Below are 14,242 nucleotides of genomic sequence, written 5' to 3'. Positions count from 1 at the left end.
GATCCAGTCTGTGAGGCTGATCCAGTCTGTGAGGTGGATCCAGTCTGTGAGGCGGATCCAGTCTGTGACACAGATCCAGTCTGTGAGGTGGATCCAGTCTGTGAGGCGGATCCAGTCTGTGACACAGATCCAGTCTGTGAGGCTGATGATGTGCTGGGTTTGAAAGGGAGGCGGTTGTTGTGTGAGGACAGTGCAGCTCGCGCTACTTTCGAAAAGACTCGCTTCAGCAGCTGCAGCGTCCAAAACAAACAAACAGACACACTTCAGTTAAGGCGGGTCTGGCGTGGCAGAGTCAGTGAGATGTACGCAGGACTGGACTGTGCTGGGAGGAGGTCTCAGCTGATTGGTCCTCCTGACGGCCGCAGCTCTTATAAGAGCGCTGAGTGAAGCGGCGGCGGCAGTTCAGCATCACTGACCGGAGGACGGGGCCGTAAAGGAGTCCGACTCGGCTTTACACACCGTACAGCTCCGAACCTGCGGCGCTGTCAGCGGTTCACCTGACGAAGCTGCACCGAGCACAACAACTCGAACGACACCGGGAGTAATCGAGGCTTTTAACAGAGGAGAGGTTTGGGCTGAAGTCGTTCCCGGACTGAAGGTAAACTTTACTGACCGCTCATAGCAGCTTTTACTCACAACTGACTGAAGTTCCCTCTGAGTTCCCGAGAAAAGGACCAGACGATCTGTTTTAGTGGAGAAACGCTCGACCGCGGTGTTTAAACGCGCTACAGACGGATAAACTCGTTTTGCCTCTGTGGTTCGACGCTCTGAGGAGCATCGGACTCCTAACTGTGTTCATATTCGGTGGAAAATATCACTGTTATAATTACATTTTGAGCGCTGTCTGTTTACATTTATGCGCTCAGGTTGTAGTTATGCTCATTAATATTCGACATAAGTAGCTTCCATTTATATTCAGCCGGTTAACGGGTCCACTGGGTCTCAGTCTCTGCTGAGTACATTTACACTGCACCGCACTTTAAAGCTCCTCGTCCAAACAGAACTAGAGCCACATCATTACTGACCAACAGGGCTTTCAGGAGGAGTTTTAGTGGCCATATCAGTTTATACCCACTCGAATATTCTGATTTGATGGATAGAAGATTTAGAGAATAAGTGATGGCTTTTACTATTATTATTATTATTATTATTATTATTATTATTATTATTTTAAGATAAGTTTTTCAAGTTTTGTAGGTTGTGAAAGTGCTGCTGGATACAGTGCCCTCTCAAAAAGTATTTGGACATTTGTGCCATGCATAAAATGTGTTAAGGTTGTTGGAAACTGAATATCAAACCAGATGATTTGTGTTTTATTTTTTTTTATTTTATTTTCGGTTCCAAGGCTGCAGTTTACTTTTTAATTATTCAGTATTGTTTTAGATGGTTACCGTTTGAGCTGTTTCTTTGCAGATGTCTGCAGGTTTGCACCCAGAATGCACTGAAATGAGTTCATTAATGAACATGAGTTCGCTGACAGCCTCAGAGCTTTACAGTAGCCTTAGTGCAGCCTGGCTGGAGTTCCTCTCCAGGTTTTCTCCACTCCGAGTCCACCCTCAGTTTGATACTGTTTTCTCTTAAACAAATCACATTTTGTTAATAATTTTATGAAGTAAAAAAATGTATTCAAATTTACCAGAGATGAAATGGTGTCCAGTTACTTTATGGAGCCGCTGTATTGAGTAGTTGCTGGGAGAAGTGAAGGTGAACGCTGCTGCCGCTTTAATTTAAGTAGTAAATGAGAAATACAATAACATGCTTGAGTCACGACTGATGGGAAACTTGCAGTCCGTCGCAGCTGGATTTTCTCTTATTGAAACTGATTGTTTTCTGTGGGACTTTCTCAGCCCCCTGTGTGAAAACACTGTCGGTCAAAGTTCCCATTTGGGAAAAACAATAGAAGGATTCAAAAACTCAGCACTGCCCTGAGGCCACTTTGGGATAACTTAATGATTCGGTACATGCTGGCAGGGAAGCTGTTCTGTTATGTCTTCCCAAAAGACTTTTGGGTGTCTGAAGTAATCAGAGTGTTCCCCCTCATATCTGCACAAGGTCGTGACTAATGGCCTCTGGCCTCCACCTCAGCTGCCTATCTTCATTTTCAATGCCATTGTCTGACCACTACATTAGCTCCTTTGTATCATGTCGTCCCTTTGCTGTTTGGTCTGTTATTAGTAGCTGTTTACTATAATTCAGCCCTTAAGGAACATGATTTGCCCTCATTTTAGAGATCAATTTAAAACTCAAAAATGATTGTCAGTGAATTACAGTGATACTTTTTTAGTTTTTTAGCAGTGTGGAAGGTCAGCACAGCACAGCGCAGCGCAGCTCAACACAGCACAGCTCAGTAGTGCGTAGCTTTTTGCCAAATAACAAGCGCAACATACAGCATCATCACACAGTATCATATTGTGATAATAACGCAGCCATGCCCAAATTCATACAATGCTCTTATTTTCAGCATCGTTCAACAATTAGTAGTTGGGCCTGCCAGTTTTCAAGTAGTGCCACATATGTTTTACTGGTCAATCAATCAAGCTATTCATACGGAGGGACGGCACACATGACTTCTGATGCCCTTAAGACAAGAAAGAGAAAGGCCCTCTGTGTCTATAGTCCCAGCCCAGCCCTCAAGAAGTAATATAATAATATTCAGGGGCCGGAGGGGCCCGGGGGGGCCGGGGGGGGGCTTTTATGAAGAACCAGAGGGTGGCGCTTATAGAGTTCAAAAAACTGTCACACAGCGACCTTCTAGTAGGACTCGGGTTATCACTGTTTACAAGCTGATATCAAGCCAACATAGTCAAATATAATATCGTAGGCCTGGATATTCCTCTGAAATGCCAACCAAACCGTGACGTGAGCACATGATCTAATTTGGGCGCTAATTGTTTTGCTCACAGATAAGAGACAAAAGCGAAGGAATACGTGTGAAAGACAGTCGTACATTTTAATAACTTGTTTGTCTAATTTGGGTTCTGTCTTTTATATAAATGCTCACAGATAAGATTAAGGCTGCTGTGATTACATGAGTAAACAGAGCCTGATAGACACGCCCATTTGTTACATACAGCACTGTGTAAAAGTCGAAGACTGATCTGCATTCATTTGATTTCTTGTGAAAACAGCCATCAGGGAAAAAACCAGGAAACATTCATTTCACAGAAAATCACACAGAAGCCAAAGTATAATGACAACTAAGTGTGATATCAGTTTTTCAGTTTTTGGTGTGTCTTCCTTTTCCCTTCTGACAGCTTTGAGTGACTTTTGTTTTTTAAAGAAATCTACAGGGATATTTTTCTATATCCAAGTTCAGTCTTTGAAGTTGGTTGTATTTTCTGGTTCTCACAATACAAATAATCCCAAACACATTCAGTGATGTTGAGGTCTGGACTCTGGGGTGGACAGTCTGCCCATTTTGTCTATATCTTTTTATATTTTTTTGAATTCCAGTCGTGAAAACTCCTGTTTTTTTTTGTTTTTTTTCAATTATTTTTATTTAATTTTCACTTTCCTTGTGCAAGTGGATCTCATGTCTAATCTCACCAGAAATATCTCCTTAAAAATTGACTTAGATAAAAGGTCTCTGTCTTCTGCACAAACCTCTGTATGTATTTTAAGCTTTCTGGTAAATTTTTTTCAAATAAATCTCAGAAATACAGTGGATGGTTTGTTATTGTTCAGTTTAGTTCATTTGCGTTGTTACTCGATTAGTCGTCAGTATAATCAGTAGATGACTTGATTGCTATTCTGATCAATATGAACAGTCCTAGGTAAGATACTGTGAAAGATGGTGGTCCGTGTTGATGTTTTGATTTAATTTCTGTGGTAAAGATCTGAGATCTGTGATGTGTTTTCCTTTGACCGTGTGGTCCAGGCTGCACTGGATATGTTTCAGGGAGCTCCAGCTGAGAAACATGTAAGACAATCAGTCTTGCAGGACACTGTGTGACCTCTCCCAGTGAAGACTTGTTCTAGCTTTTTAAATAAACTCCACTACATGTTTCAGGTTTTGTATTATCTAACACAGTGTGGTTTCTGGCTCAGGTTGGACAGTTTCTGAAGGACCGAACTGGTCTGTGTTTTCATCACCACCCCGTAGAGGATGAAGGCAGTGGGGCTGGTGATTCTGCTGCTGGCCGGCTGCTCCTGGGCCTCGCGTTTCAGCCGGGACTCCACCCAAGTGAGCCTCGGCGACACTGCCAATCAGGAGGTTGAGGCTGCGGGATGGAACACCTCCGAAGCCGAGCGGCCTGTGATGCGGAGTCCTCCCCGCGGCCCATTCCTACCTATGTGCACCAAACCCACCGAGATCAAAGAAGCCTTCAAGTATGTCAACACGGTCATATCGTGCTTGATTTTCGTGGTGGGCATCATTGGAAACTCAACATTGTTACGCATCATCTACAAGAACAAGTGCATGAGGAACGGGCCCAACGTGCTGATTGGCAGTTTGGCTTTGGGTGACCTGCTCTACATCCTCGTCGCCATCCCCATCAACGTGTTTAAGGTAGGAGTCCTCAGCGACGAAGCACTGGTGTCATACAGTCTAAGGGTTGTGAGAAAAAGACTATTTAAAATGGTGCAATCCATTTTTAGCACTTTAAAGCCTAAATACAGTCACACACCATGAGGTGAGGATGAGTCATAATTAGGTTGCGATGGGCCGACAGCCCCAGTCCAAAAGAAGGCGACTGTAATATACTTAGAAAGAATTGGATTTAAGACTCGGCGCATTAAAAGACAGTTGTGTCCACATAGTAAATTCTTGGCTTATGACTTCTGGTTATGCAGGACACACAGGTGGAGGCAGATGCAACACTAGAGCCAGAGACCATTCCTAGAGTGACAGATCGGTCTATTATGTACTAGAAGGCTTAGTTCTGTGCTCTAGCTTCAACACAGGGAAAGGCGTTGACCTCACCGCCCAGCTGAGCGGTTTACTTTCTGGTTTACAGACCTAACCCTCCGCAGAACATCGCGCTGTCATCACAGCGAGGAAATCTAAAGAGGAATATTGAAGTGTTGCATCTACATGGTGTTCCATGTTTTATCGCCCTGAAAATGAAGCTGATGTAAATACATGACATGTTGTGGGTTTGTTTGCATTATAGAGCATCTAGTCCTCGTGTGTAGACCTGAGTAGATGATGTTCCTGTGGTGACTCCACTGACAGTAGATTTTCTTTCATGGTCAGTGGGTCATTGTTTAAAGCTACTGACTATCTGAGATTTTCTGTGCTACTTTCTTTTTTGTGAAACTTTTTATTGCTTTTCACAACTTCTATGCTACTTTACTGCCCTACTTTATATTCAAGTAAAGCTCAAAAAAGCAGCCTAAAGACTGTTATTTACACTGGCTGAAGTTTTGCTTCTCCATCTTCAGTATAACCAGAGTCAAATGCCTCCTGTGAAATCGAGCTCAGCAACATGTATTTAGAAACACTGATGTTTCTGCTGGTTCATTTGTCCAGTCTTTCTTTAGCAATAGTGAAAATATAAACTCTACCCTTCACTGTATGTGTTAAAATATTATTATTCCTGAAATCGTCTTGAAGTGTTTTGACTATATGTCAATTTTGTCACATACAGCACCGAACAAAAGTCAAAGACCACCCTTTTGTTTGGTTAACTTCCAGTTGAAATGGCCATTGAGTTTGTTTTTCCAGTGTATGAAATATAATTTACTTTAATATTTAGTGTCCACACTTTGTCTTTTTTACAGCTTTCATACTTTTTGGGAGACTTGCTTTCATTTTTTCAAAGAAATCTGCAGGGATTTTTTCCACACTTCTGTAGTTCAGTCTTAGAAGTTGGTTGCATTTTCTGCTTCTCACGATCCGAATAATCCCAAACACATTCAGTTATGTTGAGGTCTGGACTCAGGGCTGGTCAGTCCGTTGTTCAGCTTCTTTGTTTGATGGAAAGAAACACCTGTGGATGTTTTCAGATCTGATCAGCTTGATTTTCTCCTCTCTCTCAAAGATGAAAGCTTTAAGTGCTGTTTATCTGATGGGGGCAGTTTTGGTGTCGACCAGTCTTGCTTGGTTTTTATGAGCTTCATTTTCTCTGTATCTTTTAGTAATTTTTGAATTCCAGTTTTGAAAACCTTCCTGTTCCTTATGCAAGTAAATAATCTTACATCAAATCCCCTCAGAAGTACTTTAGAAATGAAAGCTTGTATTTAAAGAATAGGGATGTTTCTGACTTCTGATACTTCAGTATTGTCGAATGTAACTGATGTAAAAAATGTATTGTCTCTCCAGCTGCTGGCAGAAGACTGGCCATTTGGTGTGCACATCTGCAAACTCATGCCATTCGTCCAGAAGGCCTCAGTGGGAATCACAGTTCTTAGCTTGTGTGCTCTCAGTATCGACAGGTTAGTCAAAGACTGTCCAATACAGTCCGTTCACCACTACGCCAGTGCTAACAATCTAGATTGTAGACACTCTTATTTTCACCTCTTTCCCTGGTGCACATCCCCAGAAAACATGAAATATATTTCCTTTCCTTCTTTTCTTTTTCATTATGAAGCTAGTGTTTCGAGGGGATCATAAGATGCTTGACTGAGAGCAAGTAACAAAAACACTGTGTGGTCTGACAACTTATTTTGGGTGTGTGTGTGTGTGTGTGTGTGTGTGTGTGTGTGTGTGTGTGTGTGTGTGTGTGTTGGGGGGCGGGGGGTTATGTAGATATCCAAAATTAGCATCATTGTCGACCACTGAGAAAAAGTATGATGCTTTGTATCAACAGCTACATTTTCATCCAAAGAATTTTATACAAAAAAGAATTTAACATTTAAAAGGTTAAAGGTTAAAAGGCTTTAAAAGGTTTAGCCATGTGGGCCATGGAAACAGGAACTGCTGGTAATATTTTATGTTATATTTTATAATAAATAAAAATCATAATAATGATAATAAATAAATGAAAAAATGAACATTTCCTAATAACACAGGACAATAAATTGCAACGCATGAAATTAGCGATAGAAACATGTCAAGCACAACTTTATTGATAAACTAAAATTTATGCAAGTTTTTTAAGTTACCGTCATTATGTAAAGCCTTTTTGTCGCTAAAAGTCAGTTTGATGGAAACAAGCTCAGTTCATAAGCCTAAGCGTATCCTGCATGTGGGAAAGACTGAAATAACTTCAGCATGACCCAGTAAACTTGTTCTACTATTTCTAAGCTTATTACGAGCTGATTTTCATTATGAAGCTAGTGTTTCAGTTATTTCAGTGCTGTTGTGATGAGCCTTCATAAACCATACATTGCTGTGTGACCATCAGATATCATGCTGTGACCTCCTGGAGTCGAGTGAAGGGGATGGGGATTCCATTATGGAAGGTTCTGGAAGTAACACTCATCTGGCTGGTGTCCGTAGTGCTGGCAGTGCCTGAGGCTTTGGCCTTCGACATGTTGGAGGTTACTTACAGAGGCAGGAAGCTGCGGGTGTGCCTGCTACATCCTCAACAGAGCACGCCATTCATGCAGGTACAGCCATGCTGCTGCACATCCAGCCACAAAGACCACTCAGCCTCATCTCGCACCACACGGTCATGCACAAACACGGATTCTAAAAAAGTGGAGGTTGGTGGTCTAAGTTGAATGGTGTCATCATTCTGATTATGCTGGTCAGGCACCATGGCCTCTGTGGCTTTACTGTGAAACATCTTTAGCTCTGAATTTGAAGCGTATCACTGTTGTCGAAAGAAAACCTCGTATCTCCATTTTTGATGTTTTCCAGTTTTTGACATTTGAAAGTACCTGCTGTCCTTTACATTGTGTGTAAATTTCATGATGAATGGACCAAAAGAAAACGGCCCAAAATGACTTGGAAAAAAGTCTGGTTCCATTGACTTACATTAGAAGTAAAGTAGGTTTTTTCCTTCTCCATTGTTACCATTTTGGAGATGAAGGTTTTCTTCCGACAGCAGCTAAATGCAGGTTTTAGCCATTCTGAGTTGTGCTGGACACTTTTTTCTGTCTTCACAGTTTTATCAGGACGTGAAGGATTGGTGGCTGTTCGGCTTTTACTTCTGCCTGCCGTTGGCCTGCACTGGCGTCTTCTACACCCTCATGTCGTGTGAAATGCTGAACCGGAAGAAAGGGATGCGCATCGCCCTCAACGATCATATGAAGCAGGTGTCAAAACCTTTTGATGCCTCTCATTTCATTAGAGCCACATTCTCCATCATCTCAGACGTTCACGTTCTTTGATAGAACCTAAACCAGGTTCTTGTTCTGCTGTTGTTCTTTTTCAGCGGAGGGAAGTGGCGAAAACGGTCTTCTGCCTGGTGGTGATCTTCGCTCTCTGCTGGCTGCCTCTGCACCTCAGCCGTATTCTGAAAAAGACCGTCTACGATCCCAGTGACCCCAACCGCTGTGAGCTCCTCAGGTAGCGGCTCCTCCCCTCCACGATCATCTGCTGACAGTCTGAATGTAGTCAACAGTGTCATTGCTGATGATTTATTAGCTCTGATGACTTTAGATAAAAAGTGTGCAGTCAGCAGCTCTTCTGATGAGGAACTGTGGTTCTAGTGCAGTTCATGGACACCTCATGGTTCCTGTTTACCTCTCCCCCCCCTTTCCCCTTTGAACCCTAGCTTCCTGCTGGTGATGGATTACATTGGCATCAACATGGCCTCCCTCAACTCCTGCATCAACCCTGTGGCGCTGTACTTCATCAGCCAGAAGTTCAAAAACTGTTTCAAGGTAAGAACAAGAGAAGAAGGAGTGTGTCGGCATCAATAACTCACTGGACAATGTACAATGTAGCTACATGTGGAACTGTAGTTTTCTGTGTGCTACTGTGATTATATATATATATATATATAGATTTTCTTCAGACAACAGCGACATATTTTATATACACCAATCATACATAACATTATGATCACCTCCTTGTTTCTACGCTCATTGTCCATTTTATCAGCTCCACTTACTATATAGGTGCACTTTGTAGTTCTACAGTTACAGACTGTAGTCCATCTGTTTCTCCGATACTTTGTTAGCCCCCTTTTACCCTGTTCTTCAGTGGTCAGGACCCCCATGGACCCCCACAGAGCAGGTACTATTTGGGTGGTGGATCATTCTCAGCACTGCAGTAACACTGACGTGGTGGTGGTGTGTTAGTGTGTGTTGTGCTGGTACGAGTGGATCAGACACAGCAGCGTTATGCCTGATCGGTGTTTGTGTGTATATATATATATATATATATTATCAACAATAACAAGAAAAGGCAACTGAAGTGTAAATTACAGTCCTATGCTTTGTTTTTTGGCCCAAAATGGTTGTTTGTGACACAAAAAATAGGAGAATCTTTGAAATGTTGCCTTGTTAGATGATGTTCTGTGCATATCCATTATATTGCAATGCCAACACTGAGAAATCACATTAATAAAAGAAAAGACTTAAGATATTAAAGTGGAATTCCACCACTTTTTCTGCTGTGGTGGTTGGAACCAGACTTTTTAATGCCTCTAAAACAAGGGTGTCTAAAGGTTTTGTTTTAGGGGCTAAAATGCATTTAATATAATATTGTGTATTAATATAAATACAGTGGTGTGAAAAAGTGTTTGTCCCCTTCTTGATTTTTTAATCTTTTGCATGTTTGTCAGACTTAAATGTTTCAGCTCACCAAATTTAAATATTAGACAAAGCCAACACAAGTTAACACAAAATGCAGTTTATAAATAAAGATCTTTATTATTAGGGGAAAAAGAAATCCAACGATTACTGCCACACCTGTTCTCAATCAAGAAAACACTTAAATAGGACCTGCCTGACAAAGTGAAGTAGACCAAAAGATCCTCAAAAGCGCGACATCATGCTGCGATCCAAAGAAATTCAGGAACAAATGAGAAACAAAGTGTTTGAGATCTGTCAGCCTGGAAAAGGTTATAAAGCCATTTCTAAAGCTTTGGGACTCCAGCGAACCACAGTCAGAGCCATGATCCACAAATGGCGAAAACATGGAACAGCGGTGAACCTTCCCAGGAGTGGCTGGCCGACCAAAATTACCCCAAGAGCGCAGCGACGACTCATCCAAGAGGTCACAAAAGACCCCACAACAACATCCAAAGAACTGCAGGCCTCAATTGACTCAGTTAAGGTCAGTGTTCATGACTCCACCATAAGAAAGAGACTGGGCAAAAATGGCCTGCATGGCAGAGTTCCAAGATGAAAACCACTGCTGAGCAAAAAGAACATAAAGGCTCGTCTCAGTTTTGCCAGAAAACATCTTGATGATCCCCAAGACTTTTGGGAGAATACTCTGTGGACTGACGAGAGAAAAGTTGAACTTTTTGGAAGGTGTATGTCCCGTTACATCTGGCGTAGAAGTAACACAGCATTTCAGAAAAGGAGCATCATACCAACAGTAAAATATGGTGGTGGTAGTGTGATGGTCTGGGGCTGTTTTGCTGCTTCAGGACCTGGAAGACTTACTGTGGTAAATGTAACCATGAATTCTGCTGTCTACCAAAAAATCCTGAAGGAGAATGTCCGGCCATCTGTTCGTGACCTCAAGCTGAAGCGCACTTGGGTTCTGCAGCAGGACAAATGATCCAAAACACACGTCCACCTCTGAATGGCTTAAGAAAAACAAAATTAAGACTTTGGAGTGGCCTAGTCAAAGTCCTGACCTGAATCTGATTGAGATGCTGTGGCACGACCTTAAAAAGGCGGTTCATGCTCGGAAACCCTCCAATGTGGCTGAATTACAACAATTCTGCAAAGACGAGTGGCCAAAATTCCTCCACAGCGCTGTAAAAGACTCATTGCCAGTTATCGCAAACGCTTGACTGCAGTTGTTGCTGCTAAGTGTGGCCCAACCAGTTATTAGGTTTAGGGTGCAATCACTTTTTCACACAGGGCCCTGTAGGTTTGGATTTCTTTTTCCCTCAATAATAAAGACCTTCATTTATAAACTGTATTTTGTGTTTACTGGTGTTCTCTTTGTCTAATATTTAAATTTGTTTGGTGATCTGAAACATTTAAGTGTGACAAACATGCAAAAGAATAAGAAAACACTTTTTCACACCACTGTATGTTAATAATCAGATTTAAAAATCTTATTCCAACAACAGTTTATAGATTATGAAGAATCTGTAGATAAGAAAGATAGATGAGAAGATAAAAACTGGGGAGAAAAAACTTTACAACGTGATGTGCAAATATTGTTTTTGTTGCTATAATGAAAATTTGGTCACTTTAATGAGAAAATATTACTAAAAATCTATCTAAAATCAATTAAATCATTCAGGATTATTTGTTAATTATCCACTAAACTTATTATTTTAGTGATTTTAATTGTTTAGTTAATCAGTAGTTGGATTCCAGTATTTGTCATGTTTGTGAGAGTAAACTTAGTTGTTTTGGACAGTAAATAAAATGGCTTTATTAGTTTCTCCTGTGATCCCAGGTTCCCATCATCGGAGATTATTTCATCTATAATACACCATTTCACATCAGACACCTAGGATGACTTTTTACATCTCAATCTGTCGGAATTCTGTGGAATTCCTCTTTAAAATGAAGAAATAGCCGCTTTGTTAGTGTTTCTAACAGTGAAGAATATAAAAACCTCTCCCACTGTCTCTCCCACTGTCTCTCCCACTGTCTCTCCCACTGAATCAGCACTGGATTAATCACTGTGGTGTCTCACTCTGTTTCTAACCCCTCAGTCTTGCCTTTGCTGCTGGTGCCAGAGGAATATCACTCCGATTGATGAGCGGGGTTCAGGGATACGCTGGAAGGGCTCGTGTCATGGGAACGGGCTGGACCGGTCCAGCTCACGTTCCAGTCAGAAATACAGCTCATCTTAAAACCACATGCATCAGCATAAGCTCCGGGGGCGAGTAGCTCCGTCAACAACACAGTGACATGTCCAAGCCTTACCCTCACTGCAGTGGGGTACATCGCAATCTAGAGTTCCAACCGATTCTCCTCAGTCCCGAGGAGTCACTTCACCAGGATGTCAGAACTGAGAGATGTCACTCAGTCTTTGCCATAAAAGGAGTTTTCCAGCCACAATCGCCAGTCAGTCCGCAGAAATCACACAAACTGGCTTCGCAGAGTCACTTCAGGCCCACGCAGACGACACCGGCTGGATACCGGAAGTCTAAACGTGGAACCGCTGCTGAGTGACTCGGGTCTAGGAGTCTCTTACCAGATACACAGGAAAAGACTGAAATGCTGAGACTGTACTGGAGGGGGCGTAATGCTTAACGCACTGCTGGCCTCCATCATCAAACCAAAGGACAGGCCGTAAAACAAAAAGGGGTCTTGCTGGTGGAGCATTACTGAAAGCTGAGTCTCTGTGCATAGCGAGACTCTTTTACCTGTGTACTTACACCGTTACTGAACTACCACTGCCATTACACGTTGTTATAACAACACTAGATCAGAAGGAAAGCACTGTGCACCACAGGTTACACTTGTACATGTGTGACTGCACTGCAGTGCAACAATTGAAGCCATTTTGAGGAGTCATGCAATAGCAGCAGATTCAGTGTAATGAATGAAGGTTGTCTGTAGATCAGCTGACATCATTTGCATCACATCATCTCACCTAAACATCATTCTGATTGACACCATTGAGATTCCCCTCAAAATCGCTGTGGAATTCTTTAGTGTTTCTGGGCTAAAAACTTGCTGTAATAGTGCAGTGCTGGTTCTGACCGAACCAGTTTGAGCTGTTCAGTCGTAACAAACCTCAAAATTTAGAAGGTTCTCTAAACAATGAAGCATCTCTACTGTGGTGATAAACAACAAAGTTAGAATGAAATTTAGATCAGATTCTGATTGAATTTTGCCTCTGAGTGAATCATTATGGCTTCGTTAAGACTCAGAAAACTAGACTGACCTGTCCGTCCATCATTCTGTGTAAGCTGTGTGAAGATAGGTCCCATTTATGTATATGTTCATTACCCATATGCACGTTTATATTTTGAGTTATGTGTTCTTAGTCACTGAATTAAAGTGATATTTTAAACAGATGCACTGTTATTAACTTTAGGGGCTTTCGACTCGACCCCTAAATGTTACAGTTGTGAATCTCTGCCTGCTTTTCGTCTGAAACTTAAAGGGAAATTTTACCTCAAAAACATTTTCATATTTGACTTCGCTGACTTTGTTGCTGTGCTGAGAGGGAGTTCTGGGCTGGTAAAGGATGAGATGAGAAAAAGCTTCATGCCTGGTTTTGTTTGGTCAAACTTCTCTAAACGTTCTCTGTCCATTTCGAAACCCGAGGACAGGCGGTCTGTGTCGTGCGCAGTGTGTGGTGGTTCAAATCGCTTTTTACCTCAATCATTTTTAGAATTCAAGGTGAATATGATTTTGTTTTTCAGGTGAAATTTACCTGTAAAATTGTGAAACTGGTCTTAAAGCTTTGTGAGGAGTAAAAATATTTTTCTATTATTACATTTTTATGAATGGGTTCTCTCAGTTTTGGACTGCCTATTACATAAAGTCCAAATACTGTGTTAAAATATTTTCATGTATAGAGAACTGATTTACTTACAATCTTACAAACTCGTATGTTTATTCCTTCTTACACTGTTATTTTTACTATTAACAATGCTTTTATACTGTACCTACTTATTGTCAAATAAGCTGCAATAAATGCTATTTTATCACACGGTGGTCTTCTCAGTGTGGTGGTGTGTCCAGGTGTTTGTTTTAGTGTAGTTTGTAGGGGGAGATAAACAGAGCAGCACTGTGGCTCTATTTGACTGAGTTGACTGAGTTCAAGTAAAACCCTTAAAAACCTCTCTGTGAAACAGGATGCATGAAATACAGCTGTATGAAAATGTGATGTTTAATCTTGTAAAAGTACAGTCACACGTCTGCAGTCCTCAGTTCTGACGCTGCCACTGAACGAGTCTACAGTTTGGATGAGTTGGGCCCATAATTAGCAGATTATACTTGACCGGGAGCTTTTCTAGGAATCTCTTAACTGAACAAAGTCAAGTGAAATCCAACAATCACTCTAACGCCACAGCGGTCAGACAAACAAACGAATAACTCATTTCAGGTAACTGCTTCATTTCTTAAAGCACAGCCTGCAAAACAAAGCAGTGGAGTTTCTGAAGAACTGCACAAAAAAATGTAATACATCTTCATAAACTAATGACCTACTTGTGAGAGTTTGTGCTCATGAATCACAGCCAAAAGCACATTTTTAAGATAAAAAATCATTTTTGAAAAAAAAACAAAAAAAAAAAACAAAAAGACACTG

General features: G+C 41.5%; 2 protein-coding genes across 2 annotated transcripts in view; one reads left to right on the top strand and one right to left on the bottom strand.

The window, feature by feature from the left end:
* Positions 1–407: 407 nt before the first annotated feature.
* Positions 408–13,642, top strand: LOC118807370 (endothelin receptor type B-like). The gene is made up of 8 exons (XM_036569412.1): positions 408–598; positions 4,048–4,510; positions 6,266–6,378; positions 7,290–7,494; positions 7,996–8,145; positions 8,265–8,398; positions 8,607–8,715; positions 11,688–13,642. The coding sequence occupies exons 2-8, from the start codon at positions 4,106–4,108 to the stop codon at positions 11,826–11,828; spliced, it is 1,257 nt and encodes a 418-aa protein (XP_036425305.1). The 5' UTR covers positions 408–598; positions 4,048–4,105; the 3' UTR covers positions 11,829–13,642.
* A 156-nt stretch (positions 13,643–13,798) lies between these two features.
* Positions 13,799–14,242, bottom strand: part of polr1d (RNA polymerase I and III subunit D) — a 22,261-nt gene continuing 21,817 nt past the window's right edge. The window contains exon 5 of the mRNA XM_036569413.1: positions 13,799–14,242. This exon is cut by the window's right edge and continues 184 nt beyond it. The gene's annotated coding sequence lies outside the window, so the exon portion shown is untranslated.

This window comes from Colossoma macropomum, unplaced genomic scaffold, assembly GCF_904425465.1.
Source record: "Colossoma macropomum unplaced genomic scaffold, Colossoma_macropomum, whole genome shotgun sequence".
Taxonomy (NCBI): domain Eukaryota; kingdom Metazoa; phylum Chordata; class Actinopteri; order Characiformes; family Serrasalmidae; genus Colossoma; species Colossoma macropomum.
Note: the sequence above shows the minus strand (reverse complement) of the source record. Positions and strands in the feature narration are given on the sequence as shown.

Excerpts from the sequence above, each read along its gene's own strand:
- LOC118807370 (XM_036569412.1), top strand. The coding sequence starts at position 4,106 with ATGAAGGCAGTGGGGCTGGTGATTCTGCTGCTGGCCGGCTGCTCCTGG. Across the intron at positions 7,495-7,995 it reads AGAGCACGCCATTCATGCAG|TTTTATCAGGACGTGAAGGA; the intron begins GTACAGCCATGC and ends CTGTCTTCACAG. Across the intron at positions 8,399-8,606 it reads AACCGCTGTGAGCTCCTCAG|CTTCCTGCTGGTGATGGATT; the intron begins GTAGCGGCTCCT and ends TTTGAACCCTAG.